Consider the following 17,618-nt stretch of genomic DNA (forward strand, 5'->3'; position numbering starts at 1 on the left):
CTGTGCCCAACTGGAAAGCTTTTTTTTTTTCCTTGAGTCAGGGTGTCGACCTGTCCCCCAGGCTGGAGTGCAGTGGTGCCATCTCGGCGCATCACAACCTCTACCTCGCTGGCTTAAATGATCCTCCAACCTCAGCCTCCTGAGTAGCTGGTACTACAGGTGTGCATCACCATGCCTGGCTTTTCTTTTTTTTGTAGATATGGGGTTTCATCATGTTGCCCAGGCTGATCTTGAATTCCTGAGCTCAAGCGATCCTCTCACCTTGGCCTCCCAAAATGTTGGGATTACAGGTGTGAGCTTTCCAAGAGGAAAGCGTTCTTTTGTTTTGTTTGTTTGTTTGTTTGTAATGGAGTTTCACGCTTGTTGCCCAGGCTGGAGTGCAATGGCACGATCTCAGCTCACTGCATCACTGCAACCTCTGCCTCCCGGGTTCAAGCGATTCTCCCGCCTCAGCCTCCCAAGTAGCTGGGATTACAGGCATGCGCCACTATGACCAGCTAATTTTGTATTTTTAGTAGAGACGAAGTTTCTCCATGTTGGTCAGGCTGGTCTGGAACTCCCCACCTCAGGTGATCTGCCCGACTCATCCTCCAAAAGTGCTGGGATTACAGGCGTGAGCCACCACGCCCGGCCTGAGGAAAGCATTCTTAAGGATCCTTGGGAATATCTGGGTGCTAAATGGTGCCAGAATCTTCCAATGAAAATTGAGTAAGGACAAGTGGACAGAGGTATACCTCAAGGCATTTATTTCTCCGGAAAATCTTCCAGGAATTTATTTAAATTGTGTTTTCTTGCCTAAAGCAGGATGGCACGTTTCAGAATCCTCACCCCTTACCTCAATGCTACTTTCCCCATCTAACAGGGTTTATGGAATATTTTCAGGGTCCATAGGATCAATCTGGTTTGAATCCATTGTTCATATTTGGTTGTCTTTGACCTACATAAAAGGCAGTTTCAGACAGTTTATCCTGATATAAAATATCTCCAGTGAGCAAAAGAAAAGCTAAGGAACAAAACTGAAAGCAGGCTCTGTGTGCTAAAGATAACGAGTTTGTGCATCCGTTTTAGAAACTCGCAAATAGTGGAGGCCGGGCACAGTGGCTCACGCCTGTAATCCCAACACTTTGGGAGGTTGAGGCGAGTGGATCACCTGAGGTCAGGAGTTTGAGACCAGCCTGGCCAACATGGTGGAGCCCCATCTCTACTAAAAATACAAAAATTAACCGGGCTTGGTGGTGCTCACCTGCAGTCTCAGCTACTCGGGAGGCTGAGGTGGGAGGATCACTTGAACCCGAGAGGTGGAGGCTGAGTGAGCTGAGATGGTGCCACTGCACTCTAGCCTGGGTGACAGAGCAAGACTCTGTCTCAAAGAAAAAAAAAACACTTGAATAGTGGAGAAATTGAGAGACCAGGGAAGAGATGTCAAGAGACAAGCAAGTCAAATGCTGAGGGGAAGAGAGTGGCTGTGACACAGATGAAGGACAATTCCACAGCTAACTGGGACACAGAAGTGGCCTTGGCATTTAACTGGCATGGAGTCCTTAATGTTTGCTCCTTCAGCTGTGGCTGTGACAGTTAACTGAGCCATGGCTTCTGGCTTCTTTTTTTTAATTTATTTTATTTAATGCCATATTTTATGCCGTTTTATGTTTCTCTTTCACATGTTTCATCCTTATTTTCCTGATAAGAAACTTTCTGAGGGTAAGTTCCTGTGCCATCTATCTCAGTCTCTCAGCTCAGGGCAAGCCAGGCATGGAAGTAAGTGCTCAGGAAGTATGTGTCATATTAAATGGACCAGAAACCCATCACGAAGCTGTATTGTAAGAGAGCTCAACTGGAAATGCAAACTCCGGAGGACCAATAACAACTTCCACCTTTTGGCAGCACCTCCTGCGTGCTCTATTCTATGCTACCTATTTCATGCATATATTAGCTCTAAATCTGACAACAACCTTATAGAGGATTTTTTTTTTTTTTCTTGAGACAGAGTTTTGTTCTTGTCGCCCAGGCTGGATCTCTGCTCACTGCAACCTCCACCTCCTGGGTTCAAGTAATTCTCCTGCCTCAGCCTCCCAAGTAGCTGGGATTACAGGTGCTTGCCACCAGGCCCAATTAAGTTTCGTGTTTTTAGTACACACGGGGTTTCACCACGTTGGCCAGGCTGGTCTCGAACTCCTGACCTCAGGTGATCCGCCTGCCTCGGCCTTCCAAAATGCTGGGATTACAGGCATGAGCCACCGCGCCTGGTGGATATTGTTTTTATTAACCTCATTCTACAACTGAGGATACTAAGAGATTTCAGAAGGGTTAAGTGACTTGCCTCAGGTTACACAATAAGTACGTGAACTTCAAGCCTAGGTGTGCTGACCCCAAAGCTCACACTCTTTCCATTGGTCTTCTGCTGTGGGCAGTGCCAACCACCCTTTAATAATCATACCAATAATAGCTAAGGCTTATATAGAGCTTACTCTGTGCCAGGCATGATTCTATAGCAGTTCACACAGGTTAATTCACTCAATTCTCACAACATCCCTAGGAGGTGGGCTCCATTATTATTCATTTATAGGTTCAGGGCCTGTGTTTTCCTGGACTTCTAAATTAGGACCAAAGGAAGATTCTGTAGAATGGTGAAAGATCACTGCTCTGGGTCGGGCGCGGTGGCTCACTCCTGTAATCCCAACACTTTGGGAGGCCAAGGAGGGTGGATCACCTGAGGTCAGGAGTTCCAGACCAGCCTGACCAATATGGTGAAACTCTGTCTCTATTGAAAATACAAAACTTAGTCGGGCGTCGTGGTGTGCACCTGTAATCCCAGCTACTCAGGAATCTGAGACAGGATAATTGCTTGAACCTGGGAGGCGGAGGTTGCAGTGAGCTGAGATCGCACCACTACACTCCAACCTGGGTAACAGAGTGAGACTCCATCTCAAAAAAAAAAAAAAAAAATCACTACTCTGTGTCTTCTTGTGTAGAGGAGCAAACCCTAAGAGGACCCGGGAAGGGAGCCAGGCAGAGGGGAAATAAGAGCCTAGACTAGGCTTTCTGCCAGCCTCCAGCTCTCCTGTAGCAGAAACTTTAGGTTGGAAGCACCAGGGGCATAGAGAACAGACTTTGAGGTCATCGGGGCTCCCTGGCACTTTCCCCTGAATCACTCTATGCTGCATTCATTTTATCCATGAAAAGACCATTTACCAGCCACGTTACAGCTCTTGTAAGTGAGGACAACAAAGATCAATAATATTTTCTTCTTTTAGGCTCACTCGAAAGTTTGGCATAACTACAACACACATTTCCGCCCACATCAGAAGGGTTGGTTATCGATCACATTGGGATCTCACTGGATCGAGCCAAACCGGTCGGAAAACACGATGGATATACTCAAATGTCAACAGTCCATGGTTTCTGTGCTTGGATGGTTTGCCAACCCTATCCATGGGGATGGCGACTATCCAGAAGGGATGAAAAAGAAGTTGCTCTCCATTCTACCCCTTTTCTCTGAAGCAGAGAAGAATGAGGTGAGAGGCACAGCTGATTTCTTTGCCTTTTCTTTTGGACCCAACAACTTCAAGCCCCTAAACACCATGGCTAAAATGGGGCAAAATGTTTCACTCAATTTAAGAGAAGCACTGAACTGGATTAAACTGGAATACAACAACCCTCGAATCTTGATTGCTGAGAATGGCTGGTTCACAGACAGTCATGTGAAAACAGAAGACACCACGGCCATCTACATGATGAAGAATTTCCTCAGCCAGGTGCTTCAAGGTTGGTTGTACACTTGCTTAATTTTTTAAAAATTCTAAAAATTTGCAGGATATTTAAAATCACCTTTGAATATATAACTATTATTGTTGGGCAGTTTTTTTTTTTTTAATGGAGTTTCTTTTTTTTTTTTTTTTTTTTTTGAGACAAAGTCTCGCTCTGTAGCCCAGGCTGGAGTGCAGTGGCCGGATATCGGCTCACTGCAAGCTTCGCCTCCCGGGTTTACGCCATTCTCCTGCCTCAGCCTCCCGAGTAGCTGGGACTACAGGCGCCCGCCACCTCGCCCGGCTAGTTTTTTGTATTTTTTAGTAGAGACGGGGTTTCACCGTGTTAGCCAGGATGGTCTCGATCTCCTGCCCTCGTGATCCGGCCGTCTCGGCCTCCCAAAGTGCTGGGATTACAGGCTTGAGCCACCGCGCCCGGCCCGAAATGGAGTTTCTGTCTGTCTCCTAGGCTGAAGTGCAGGGGCACCATCTTGGCTCACTGCAACCTCTGCCTCCTAGGTTCAAGTGATTCTCCTGCCTCAGCCTCCTGAGTAACTGGGATTACAGGTGTCCACCACCACGCCCAGCTAATTTTTGTATTTTTACTAGAGACAGGGTCTCACCATGTTGGCCAGGCTGGTCTTGAACTCCTGACCTTAAGTGATCCACCCGCCTCAGCCTCCCAAAGTGCTGGGATTACAGGCATGAGCCACCATGCCCGGCCTGGCCTTTTGTATCGTCCAATTTTTTTTTTTTTTTTTTTTTTCCAGATGGAGTCACTCTGTGGCCCAGGCTGGAGTGCCACAGTGCGATCTCGGCTCACTGCAACCTCTGCCTCCTGGGTTCAAGTGATTCTCCTGCTTTAGCCTCCTGAGTAGCTGGAATTACAGGTGTCCGCCACCACGCCCGGCTAAGTTTTGTATTTTTAATAGAGACGGGGTTTCACCATGTTGGCCAGACTGGTCTCAAATTCCTGACCTCAGGTGATCCACCTGCCTTGGCCTCCCAAAGTGCCAGGATTACAGGCATGAGCCACCACACCCAGCCATTGTATTGTCCAATGTTGACAGAACTTTTTCATGTTATTCCCATATTCTTTTTTAAATAAAAGTTTGAGAACAGAATCCTTTCAGACTAGAGCTACATCCTTAATTGGCAAGAAGATGCGTTTCATTCTTTATAAAGGACATAGTGCTAAAAGAGGTATGCTTAAAGTTTCCTCACAGTAGTACTTTATTCTGAGATGTTGAAAGTGTTTCTTGAAACTGTGATCTTTATACTCTATTACACGAAGGTATGATGAAAAGGTCTGAAGACAAAATGAGTTGCTTCTATTGCTCCCAGTGACTTTTGGCCCCCACTTAGCCCCTCACTCCTTACTCTATTACTCAAGTAGTGACATCTACAGGTGGCTAACAGAAACAATAGAGCAGAAGACAAGCTGAGGTTACAATGGTTCTGTTCCCTGGAGTTGGGCTCTATTTCACTCTCATATTAAGGAATTCTCTGTGGATCTTTCTAAAATTCTGTTGCTCTCTTTAAAAGTCACAAGCCAGGAAGAAAATCCTAGGTGCCGCTGGAGAGAGCCTTCAGGGAGGGTCCTGAAGGAGAACCAGACCCTGCCGCCCCAAGTTGCAGGAAGGAACAGCATGGAACCGAGCCACGCCCAGCTACAGGCCATGCATGTGGGAGCCAAGGCTGAGGGCTCTGCCTACAGGGTCTGGGTCAAATGCCATGCTCTCGGGCAGAAGGGGTGTGCACTCCCCAGGTGTTACCGTTCCACCTCTCCTTAGGGCCCTACAGCAGCTATAGACTAGAACCAGGGCCTGTTGAACATATTTATCTTCTTGGAAACTCTTGGCCTGGATTTTCCTCATTTAAGGAAAAGAATGTCATTGATAAAAATCCCAAAAATGCAGAGATGAGGAGGCATTTCTATGAGGGAAGTGAAATCTTTTAAGAAAGAAAAAAGGATTCAGGGCTAATTTGGGTATTTGTTGTTTGGACTGCTGCTGTTGATTTTCTTTTCTCTCTCTTTTTTTTTTTTTCTTTTTTTGAGATGGAGTTTTGTTCCTGTTACCCAGGCTGGAGTACAATGGCACAATCTCGGCTCATTGCAATCTCCACCTCCTGGGTTCAAGTGATTCTCCTGCCTCAGCCTCCTGAGTAGCTGAGATTGTAGGTGCCCGCCACCATCCCCGGCTAATTTTTGTATTTTTAGTAGAGACGAGGCTTCATTGTGTTTCCTGACCTCAGGTGATCCACCCACCTCAGCCTCCCAAAGTGCTGGGATTACAGGCATGAGCCACCGCGCCCAGTCTGTTGATTTTCATATTTCATTTTTACACAATTCCTACAAGTTACTGAATAAGAGATTTAAAGCTAGAAAGGTCCTTAGAGATCCTATTTTCCAATCTTTTTTGTTTACAAATGAGGAAACTGAGGCCAAGAAACTTGCCCAATAGCATGCTCCCTAGAGCATAGCAGGGTAAGCGCCTCAGCACCCTGCTCCTTAGCTCAGCCAGTTCCCATTCTCTTACATCACTTTTCTTCTTTTACCTCCTTATGTCTACATTCATTTACGTCAATTCTAAAAGCAGATGTTTAGAAACTCCTTGGGCAGAAGGGGTGTCCATGCCCCAGGTGTTACCATTCCACCTCCCCTTAGGGCCCGACAGCAGCTATAGACTAGAACCAGGGCCTGTTGAACACATTTCTTAGAAACTCTTGGCCTGGATAGTTTCCTAGAATTAATAGCTTATCCATAAACAAGAACCAACTCAGACTTGAAATAAGAAACTCTTGGTCATGAGCAGACATATGCATTGATCCCAAAGAGTTCTGGAAATTACCATGCCCTCTGACACAGATTTGCACACCAAGTCTCAGGAGTATTTAAGGTGTGATCCTTTAACTGTGACATTCACTTGGTCCAAGCGGGAGTCGGGGGATCAGGAGATACCAGTCTGGATGAAAATAATTGCCACTTTTGAAGTATAAACATGAATTTTCTATTTGATACAGCAGACCTGAAAATTAGGGGAAAGGTTCGTTTTACAATATGCTGCCCTCTGGCACGTTAGTGAAATTGTAAACACGAACTAGAATGTTTAGGCCTCTGAACATCTCTGCTTTCTTTTCTCTGTGCAGCAATAAGGTTAGATGAAATACGAGTGTTTGGTTATACTGCCTGGTCTCTGCTGGATGGCTTTGAATGGCAGGATGCTTACACCATCCGCCGAGGATTATTTTATGTGGATTTTAACAGTAAACAAAAAGAGCGGAAACCTAAGTCTTCGGCACACTACTACAAGCAGATCATACGAGAAAATGGTTTTTCTTTAAAAGAGGCCACGCCAGATGTGCAGGGCCAGTTTCCCTGTGACTTCTCCTGGGGTGTCACCGAGTCTGTTCTTAAGGTAAGTGGTTACTTCCAAATTACCATAAACTGGGGCAAACAGCACACACTATTTCATTTACTCAATGACAGCTGAGAGATAGCTGTCAGACAATATCAAATACCACAATTGTATGGAGATTATGAAGGAGAGCTAGGGAAAGAGAAGGGAGAAAAAGAAGTAAATAGATGCTGAGAGCCTTTCATGGGCCAGAACTCATAATTGGTGATGGAGATGGAGAGGTGAAGAGGCTGCCCTCAAGAAGCATACAGTCTAGAGGGAACTTACTGTCATTTCTGTGTCAGGTTTTTGTTATAATAGTAATGTCAAAATGATAGGAAATTTGTTTTTAGATTTTTGTTTTGCCAAAAGCAAATTATTAGCAGCGCCTTGTTTAATTGATTCTTGCTGTTTCACAGAGTTGGGTAATTTGCCTTCTGAGGTCTCTATATCCCAGTGGAGCCTTCCCACACGTCTCATTCCTCACCCCATTCAGCTGTCCTTAAAAGTCATCTCCTCGATAAGGCTTCCCTCCACTCCAAAAACCATCCTCCTATCACTTCTCTTCCTCTTTTCCTGCTTTTCTGTAGCGTACTCGCCACCTCCTGACATACTTTGTGCTTTCCACATTTTCCATACTTATCACCTGTTTTCCCCTACTAGAATGCAAGCTGCATAAGAGCAGAAATGCCTGAGGCTTTGATGCCTGCTATATGCCTCACTAGGGCAGTGCCTGGCACCTGGCAGGTGCTCGTCTTCTAGAACCAGGTGAATGAATGAGATCGCCTTTTAGTTTTATTATTATTTTAACTATGCTACCTGGAAATCAAGAAATCACCTTTTAGAGCCAGATGAGACCTTAAAGACCTCCCATTCCAAATCCTTCATTTTGCAGGGGAGGAAAGTGAGACCTATCAACTTGCTGAGATAACGAGCGCTGGCAGAACTGTTAACATCCCTTCTTCAAGCTTCCAGATGCACAGTCATTTAACTGCTATGTATGCACGTTCTCTCTACTTCACCTTTTTTTTTTTTTTTCTGAGACAGGACCTTGCTCTGTCACCCAGGCTGGAGTGCAGTGGCACAATCACAGCTCCCTGTAGCCTCACTCTCCTGGCCTCAAGTGATCATCCCACCTCAACCTTGAGCTGGGACTCCAGGTTCACGCCACTATGCCCAGCTAATTTTTGATTTTTTGTACAGACAGAGTCTTACTATGCTGCCCAGACTGGTCTGGAACTCCTGGGCTCAAACAAACATCCTGCCTCAGCCTCCCAAAGTACTGGGGTTACAGGTGCAAGCCACTCCATCCAACCTACTTAATGTTAAAACCCTCATCTTACAGGCAACGCAACTGAAATTTAGGGGGCGGTTACATAACTTGCCCAAGTTACCTAGGTCTGTCTTCCAACCACTATGCTTTAAGACTTCACAATACCACACTATTGCATTGTTTTTGGTTTTGTTTTTTCTTTTTGAGACAGAGTCTCACTCCGTTGCCCAGGCTGGAGTGCAATGGTGCCATCTTGGCTCACTGCAACCTCCGCCTCCCCAGTTCAAATGATTCTCCTGCCTCAGCCTCCCAAGTAGCTGGGATTATAGGCACCTGCCACCATGCCTGGCAAATTTTTCTTTTTCTTTTTTTTTTTTTTTTTTGGAGACGGAGTTTCATTCTTGTTGCTCATCGCCTAGGCTGGAGTGCAATGGCAGGATCTTGGCTCACTGCTGCAACCTTCGCCTCCTGGGTTCAAGCAATTGTCCTGTCTCAGCTTCCCAAGTATCTGGAATTACAGGCATGTGCCACCACTCCCGGCTAATTTTTGTATTATTAGTAGAGACGGGGTTTCCCCATGTTGGCCAAACTGGCCTCGAACTCCTGACCTCAGGTTATCCACCCACCTTGGCCTCCCAAAATGCTGGGATTATAGGCATGAGCCGCCGCGCCCAGGCAAATTTTTGTATTTTTAGTAGAAACAGGGTTTCACCAAGTTGGCCAGGCTGGTCTCAAACTCCTGACCTCAGGTGATCCACCCACCTCGGCCTCCCAAAGTGCTGGGATTACAGGCGTGAGCCACTGTGCCTGGCTTTCTCTTTTCTTTTCTTTCCTTTCCTTTTCTTTCCTTTCCTTTTCTTTTTTCTCTTCTCTTCTCTACTTTTCTTTATTGAGACGGAGTCTCACTGTGTTGCCCAGGCTGATGTGCAGTGGTGTGATCTTGGCTCACTGCAACCTCTGCCTCCTGGATTCAAGCAATTCTGCTGCCTCAGCCTCCCAAGTAGCTGGGATTACAGGTGCCCACCACCACGCCCAGCTAATTTTTGTATCTGTAGTAGAGATGGGGTTTCACTATGTTGGCCAGGCTGGTCTTGAACTCCAGGCCTCAAGTGATCTGCCTGCCTCAGCCTCCCAAATTACAGGAGTGAGCCACCGTGCCCAGACATGCCTGTATTCTATTAATAGAAGCATATGGAAAGACAACAAGATGTACAAGGATTGAGACCAGACAAAAGGGTTCAAACCATGAATTAGCAAAGTTCTCAGGTTATGAATCTCAACCCCTGTGGACATTTATTTATATTTATATAATTATTTATTTAATTTTTTTTTTCTTTTTTTGAGATGGAGTCTCGCTCTGTCGCCCAGGCTGCAGTGCAGTGGCACAATCTCGGCTCACTGCAAGCTCCACCTCCCAGGTTCATGCCATTCTCCTGCCTCAGCCTCCTGAGTAGCTGGGACGACAGGTGCCCGCCACCATACCCGGCTAATTTTTTTTTTTTTTTTTTTTTTTTTTTTGAGACGGAGTCTCGCTCTGTCGCCCAGGCTGGAGTGCAGTGGCCGGATCTCAGCTCACTGCAAGCTCCGCCTCCCGGGTTCCCGCCATTCTCCTGCCTCAGCCTATTTTTAGTAGAGATGGGGTTTCACTGTGTTAGCCAAGATGGTCTCGATCTCCCGACCTCGTGATCCGCCCGCCTTGGCCTCCCATAGTGCTGGGATTACAGGCGTGAGCCACCGTGCCTGGCCATAGTTATTTATTTTTGAGACAGAGTTTTGCTTTGTTGCCTGGCTCACTGCAACCTCTGCCTCCCATGTTCAAGCAATTCTCGTGCCTCAGCCTCCTGAGTAGCTGGGATTACAGGCGCCTGCCACCCTGCCCAGCTGATTTTTTGTATTTTAGTAGGGACAGGGTTTCACCATGTTGTCCAGGCTGGTCTCAAACTCCTGAGCTTAGGCAATCTACCTGTCTCGGCCTCCCAAAGTGCTAGGATTACAGGCGTTAGCCACCGTGCCCAGCTGTGGATATTTATTTATTTGAAATAGTCTCACTCTGTCTTCCAGGCTGGAGTGCAGTGGTGTGATCTCAGCTCACTGCAATCTCTGCCTCCTGAATTCAAGCGATTCTCCTGCCTCTGCCTCCAGAGCAGCTAGGATTACAGGTGCCTGCCACTGTGCCCAGCTAATTTTTGTATTTTTAGTAGAGATAGGGTTTCACTATGTTGGCCAGACTGGTCTCGAACTCTTGGCCTTAAGCAATCTGTCTGCCTCAGACTCCCAAAGTGCTGGGATTACAGGTGTGAGGCACTGCACCCAGCTCCCTGTGGATATTTAAACAAGACTTTAGCGAGAGCTCAGGGTGATGAAGGGGGAAAGGTATAGAGAGCAGAATAAACACAGTGTCTCATCTTCAGCTTGTGTCCCCTCCAGAGCCAGTTCCTGCCTCTTCCTTCACATGGCAGAGGCAGGAGAGTTCAATACTATTCATGTTCAGATTTTGCTAAGTGTTCCAAAAATGTCTTTTTCCCTATCACTTCAATTGAGTTTATATTTTTCAAAATTCCAGACCTAGCAAAGAAAGACCCCAGGAGATATAAGAGTTCCTTTGCCTGCCTGTATGGGAGACCCAACCTACAAGCTCCTGCTTCAGCTAAAACCCACCTGTTCCTTAGATACTGTGAATGTCTGCCCCTTCTACATTTCAGAGCAAGAACTGACCACGGGGTCAGGCAAAGCGGTTCTGTGATCTGTCAGGTCTGGGTTTCATGCTCGTCTCTGGAGCCCAGCGAGGAGCCAGCTTCACTTGAACCACTCGGATTAAGAATGAGGATAAGGCTGATCCGAGTGCACTGGTGTTTACAACTTACTGGTTACAACCAGTTATAGATTTCTGTTCCTTCTCTACTCCCACTGCTTCATTTGGGTAGCCTAAACCTAAATAAATAAATAAATAAATAAATAAATAAATAAATAAGGATGACTGGTTTGCCAAGAAAAATTACGGTGCTTTTTGAAAAATCAGCCAATAAATATATGAATAGACACTGTGTACACAGAAAACTAGATGTCCTCTATAGGGAGACTGACAAAATTAAAGTAATACTTGAAAAATATTACTTAGCCAGGCCGGGCATGCTGACTCACTCCTGTAATCCCAGCACTTTGGGAGGCCAAGGTGGGAGGATCACTTGAGCTCAGGAGTTTGAGACCAGCCTGGCCAATATGGAAAAACCCTGTCTCTACAAAAAAAACTGGGTGTGGTGGTGTGGGCCTGTAATTCCATCTATCATTCCATCTACTCGGGAGGCTGAGGCAGGAGTATCACTTGAGCCCAGGAAGTGAAGTTTGCAGTGAGCCGTGATCGTGCCACTGTACTCCAGGCTGGGCAACAGAGCAAGACCCTGTCTCAAAAAAAAAAAAAAAATTACTAAGCCTAACTTTGCACATTTCTGTCTTACTTTCCCTAGCCTCTTAGCATTCTTTTCTCCTCCAACGTTTTACTTTGAAAAATTTCGAACTTATCCAATAGAAATGCATATTCCCTTCATCAAGACTGACTGTTAACATGCTGCCATATTGGTTTCAATTCTGCCTCTCTCCCTCTCTCTCTCTCTCCACCTCCCGGATTCAAGAGATTCTCCTGCCTCAGCCTCCCAAGTTATAGGCGCCTGCCACCACGCCCAGCTAATTTTTTGTATTTTTAGTAGAGACGGGGTTTCACTATTTTGGCCAGGCTGGTCTCGAACTCCTGACCTCGTGATCCACCCACCTCGGCCTCCCAAAGTGCTGGGATTACAGGCGTGAGACACCCGGCCTCTGCCTCTCTCTTTCATAAACTTTCGATAAATTGCAGACATCATTATACTCCACCCCAAAATATCTCAGCATGTATTTCCTAAGAACAAGGACATTCTTATGATTCCCAGGAAATTTAACATTGACTCAACGCTATCTAAAATACAATCCATATTCAATTTTTTTAATGTTCCAAAAATGTCCTTTATGGATTAAAAAAATCTTTGATTAAGAATGCAAACAAAGATCAAACGTTGGTTGTCATGTATCTTTAGCCTCCTTTAATTCAGGGCAATCACCTCATGGCACTGCCCTGTTTGAAGAGTCCAGGCCAACTGCTTATAGATTTCTCTGGTTGTCTTCTGAGTCTAATGACTCAGTTAACCATTTCTGGAAATAATACTACATAGATGATGTGCCTTTTTATCACATCAGGAGGTCAATGATGTCAATTTGTTTCATTACTGAAGATATTACTGTGGTTGAAGTAGTATCACCAGATTTCTTGGTTAAGGTGGCATTTGCGGCTAGGCACACTTGTTCACTCCTGTAATCCCAGCACTTTGAGAGGCCAATGTGGGTAGATCACTTTGGTCGAGGACGCAGTCTAGTGTGGGCGACAGAGCAAGACCCTGTCCCTCCTCCCCACTCCCCCCAAAAAAAAAGAAAAAAGAAAAAAAAGGTGACATTTGCCATGTGGTAACTTTTCCATTTTTAATTAAGAAGTAATCTGATGTTGGCCAGGCTCAGTGACTCACACCTGTAATCCCAGCACTTTGGGAGTCCAAGGCAGGCATATCACTTGAGGTCAGGACCAGCCTGGCCATTGTGGCAAAATCCTGTCTCTACTTAAAAAAAAAAAAAAAAAAAAATTAGCCAGGCATGGTGGCACAGGCTTGTAATCCCAGCTACTTGAGAGGCTGAGGCAGGAGAATCACTTGAACCTCAGAAGCGGAGGTTGCAGGGAGCCAAGATCGCACCATTGCACTCCAGCCTGGGCAACAGAGCGAGACTCTGTCCAAAAAAGAAAAAAAGAAGAAGAAGTAATCTGATGTTGATACTTGGGACTCTATGAATATCCTATTCCTCAACAACATTTCACTCCATGGTTTTAACATTCTTTCATGAGCCGGGCCGGGCCCAGTGGCTCACACCTGTAATCCCAGCACTCTGGGAGGCCAACGTGGGCGGATCACCTGAGGTCAGGAGTTGAAGACCAGCCTGGCCAACATGGTGAAACCCTGTCTGTACTAAAAATACAAAAACTAGCCGGGCACGGTGGCAGGTGCCTGTAATCCCAGCTACTCAGGAGGCCGAGGCAGGAGAATCGCTTGAACCCAGGAGGCGGAGGACGCAGTGAGCCAAGATCGTGCCATTGCACTCCAGCCTGGGGGACAAAAACGAAACTCCGTCTCAAACAAACATTCTTTCATGAACCTTAATTGTTACTTAATTAGCCTTAATTGTTACTTTGTAGATTGCAAAATGGTAAATTTCTAATCGGATTATTCCCTCTACATTTATTAGCTGGATTCTCTTAAATTTGATGTCTTGTAATTCATTATTGTCATTATGATATTGTTCCTTTTGATGCTCAAATTGTTTCTAATTTAGTCAATGGGACCCCCTCAAGTGGTTCCTGTCTTTTCCACATTTCCCTTTCAGTTTTTAAGCACTTCCTTATTTTCTGGCACAAGATGCCCCAGCTTCATCTCATTCTTCTCCTAGAAAAAGCCATTTCTCCAAGGAGTACAAGGTCCTTTTGGTGGGACATGGGATTTTAGAAACAAGCTCTGGGAGCTGGGGTTGGGATTGGGATGCATCATCTTTAACTAGAAAATCAACCTCTCAGCAGATTAATCATACACGCTTGCTGAGACTAATGCTTTCTGAAGGTTTTTAACGTAAGACATTTTTATTGGATCTTGCCTTGCCCCATAGCAAGACTGCCTTTTATAAACATCCTTTCAATACCATGTTCTGAGTTTTCAAAACACTGAAACTGGCCATCTAGGCTAGGAGGATTTTACTCAAATAATTAATTATATACAGATTTAACTTCATGCTCACATGATCAATGTTCTCTTAGTTTAATGTTCTAGATAACTGGTTGGCAGATGGCAAATGGGCAGTGATATGGTTTTGTAATTAAACTATGAAAGATGACACACGAAAAAACAATTAGAGGGAAAATATTTACCAAAGGTTAATTATAGTTTTTTTCCTGGTGTATTTAAATTCTGTCATGAGGGAGAAAAAAGTACTTTAAAACAAGTACATAACTTTTACTTTCCGTTATTAATCTTGAATTTGGAAATGTTTTTCTTAAGGGCTTTGCTTTAGTTTAGACTCAAGGGCCTAGCAGGCAATTATTGCCACTAGGGAAAATGAAAGCCAAGTCATGACTACATTGTGTTTGTACAGTGCATTAGAGTTCCCAGAGTCACCGAGTCCTCACAGCACACCTGTGAGTGGGTGAGATTACTCCATCACTATATAGCTGCCAAGCCTGAGTTTCAAAGGGGCAGAACTAGAACAGGAGTCCAGGGCTCTCTCCTTCGTGGAGAGACAAAGAATGAGACACTGTCGGATCCAAGTGTCAACCTTGGGAGTTTCTGGGGATATTCTACTGTCCTTTCCACCCATAACCCAAGCGCCTTGCATAGAAAACGTGTCAGCATTCTGTTGGATTAATAAATACTATGTTCTCACAGGCACATGGGTCAGGGAAACATGATGGATGCAAATGTGATTTCGCTTGGACTTTTCTTTTTTCCCTTTTCTTTTCTTTTTTTGCTCTTGTTGCCCAGGCTGGAGTGCAATGGCGCGATCTTGGCTCACCGCAACCTCTGCCTCCCGGGTTCAAGCGATTCTCCTGCCTCAGCCTCCAGAGTAGCTGGGATTGCAGGCATGCGCCTTCACGCCTGGCTAATTTTGTTTTTTTTGTTTTTTTTGTTTTTTTTTGTTTTTGTTTTTTTTAGTAGAGACGGGGTTTCTCCATGTTGGTCAGGCTGGTCTCAAACTCCCGACCTTAGGTGATCTGCCCCCCTCAGACTCCCAAAGTGCTAGGATTACAGGTGTGAGCCACTGCGTCCAGCCTGGACTTTTAAAATAGAATTTAGAGATATGCATTCAGCAAATGCAAGGGGTCATTGCCTACCCTATCGTGCCAGCCTCTTTTAGGAACTGTGCCTGGGGTCAACCAGCCTCTCTTCTCAGTGAAATCTCTACAACAGGAATTTCTTTTCTTTCTTTTTTTTTTTTTTTTTTTGAGACGGAGTCATGCTCTGTCGCCGGGGCTGGAGTGCAGTGGCCGGATCTCAGCTCACTGCAAGCTCCGCCTCCCAGGTTTACGCCGTTCTCCTGCCTCAGCCTCCCGTGTAGCTGGAACTACAGGCGCCCGCCACCCCGCCCAGCAATTTTTTTGTATTTTTAGTAGAGACGGGGTTTCACCGTGTTAGCCAGAATGGTCTCGATCTCCTGCCCTCGTGATCCGGCCGTCTCGGCCTCCCAAAGTGCTGGGATTACAGGCTTGAGCCACCGCGCCCGGCCTACAACAGGAATTTCAACTTTGTCTTCAATTTATAGCAGGGTTTAGAATCTATCTTTTGTTATTGCTTTTAACTGAGTGTACCAAGCCAATTTCCTGATGCATTTGAACAGAATCACATCAAACCCCACCATGTAACCTGGGGTTTAAAGTCAAACGAACTGGAAAATGGCTTCCCAATGTTTTCTCCAACAACTTGTTTTCTAAGCCAGGGCCCGGGTGTGGCTCCTTCTCTGTTTTCTGGTCTCCCTGGGAGATTTCAAGGACTGGAAGAGGCCTGGCGGTGGCTTAGGCCTGTAATCCCAGCACTTTGGGAGGCAGAGGTGGGCAGATCACTTGAGCCTCCACCTGCCAGCGCATGCTTGACCTGAATGAGCTTGTTTTTCACAGCCCGAGTCTGTGGCTTCGTCCCCACAGTTCAGCGATCCTTACCTGTACGTCTGGAACGCCACTGGCAACAGACTGTTGCACCGAGTGGAAGGGGTGAGGCTGAAAACACGACCCGCTCAATGCACAGATTTTGTAAACATCAAAAAACAACTTGAGATGTTGGCAAGAATGAAAGTCACCCACTACCGGTTTGCTCTGGATTGGGCCTCGGTCCTTCCCACTGGCAACCTGTCCGCGGTGAACCGACAGGCCCTGAGGTACTACAGATGCGTGGTCAGTGAGGGGCTGAAGCTTGGCATCTCCGCGATGGTCACCCTGTACTATCCGACCCACGCCCACCTAGGCCTCCCCGAGCCTCTGCTGCACGCCGGCGGGTGGCTGAACCCATCGACGGTGGAGGCCTTCCAGGCCTACGCTGGGCTGTGCTTCCAGGAGCTAGGGGACCTGGTGAAGCTCTGGATCACCATCAACGAGCCTAATCGGCTAAGTGACATCTACAACCGCTCTGGCAACGACACCTACGGGGCGGCGCACAACCTACTGGTGGCCCACGCCCTGGCCTGGCGCCTCTACGACCGGCAGTTCAGGCCGTCACAGCGCGGGGCCGTGTCGCTGTCGCTGCACGCGGACTGGGCGGAACCCGCCAACCCCTATGCTGACTCGCACTGGAGGGCGGCCGAGCGCTTCCTGCAGTTCGAGATTGCTTGGTTCGCTGAGCCGCTCTTCAAAACCGGGGACTACCCCGCGGCCATGAGGGAATACATCGCCTCCAAGCACCGGCGGGGGCTTTCCAGCTCTGCGCTGCCGCGCCTCACCGAGGCCGAGAGGAGGCTGCTCAAGGGCACGGTCGACTTCTGCGCGCTCAACCACTTCACCACTAGGTTCGTGATGCACGAGCAGCTGGCCGGCAGCCGCTACGACTCGGACAGGGACATCCAGTTTCTGCAGGACATCACCCGGCTGAGCTCCCCTACGCGCCTGGCTGTGATTCCCTGGGGGGTGCGCAAGTTACTGCGGTGGGTCCGGAGGAACTATGGCGACATGGACATTTACATCACGGCCAGCGGCATTGACGACCAGGCTCTGGAGGATGACCGGCTCCGGAAGTACTACCTGGAAAAGTACCTTCAGGAGGTGCTGAAAGGTAAGGGCGGGGCCCCTTCAGACACAGGGCAGAGCGAGATTCCTGACAAGAACAAAGAATGAGAGGGGCAGGCTGGTGCCTGACGGCATCCGATTTGTGGCACCCAAGTCCTGTCAATTGAATTTTGTCTTGAAAACTGGCCTATGGATTTTTGGAAAAATTTTTAAATCATAAAAGTAACACATACCCATTATAGAAAACTGGGCACGTGGAGAAAGTTTTTTAAAAATCACCTGAAATCTCACCCCCCAGGATAAAGTCACTATTGTGGATTACTTATTTTCAGCATGCTTGCTAGCCTTTAAAAAAATTTTTGTGGGTACAT

The 17,618-nt window shown here is 46.6% G+C and overlaps 1 protein-coding gene across 2 annotated transcripts in view; it reads left to right on the plus strand.

The window, feature by feature from the left end:
- KLB (klotho beta) overlaps positions 1-17,618 on the plus strand; it is a 47,784-nt gene that overhangs the window by 24,600 nt on the left and 5,566 nt on the right. Inside the window, exons 2-4 of one of the 2 annotated variants that reach the window (XM_005554699.5) lie at positions 3,255-3,765; positions 6,897-7,165; positions 16,150-17,293. In XM_005554699.5, coding sequence (XP_005554756.3) covers positions 3,255-3,765; positions 6,897-7,165; positions 16,150-17,293 — 1,924 coding nt within the window. Of the gene's footprint in view, positions 1-3,254; positions 3,766-6,681; positions 6,794-6,896; positions 7,166-16,149; positions 17,294-17,618 lie in introns of those variants that run through there. The other variant, XM_074039570.1, reaches the window with a different exon arrangement.

This window comes from Macaca fascicularis, chromosome 5 (genome assembly GCF_037993035.2).
Source record: "Macaca fascicularis isolate 582-1 chromosome 5, T2T-MFA8v1.1".
NCBI classification, from domain to species: domain Eukaryota; kingdom Metazoa; phylum Chordata; class Mammalia; order Primates; family Cercopithecidae; genus Macaca; species Macaca fascicularis.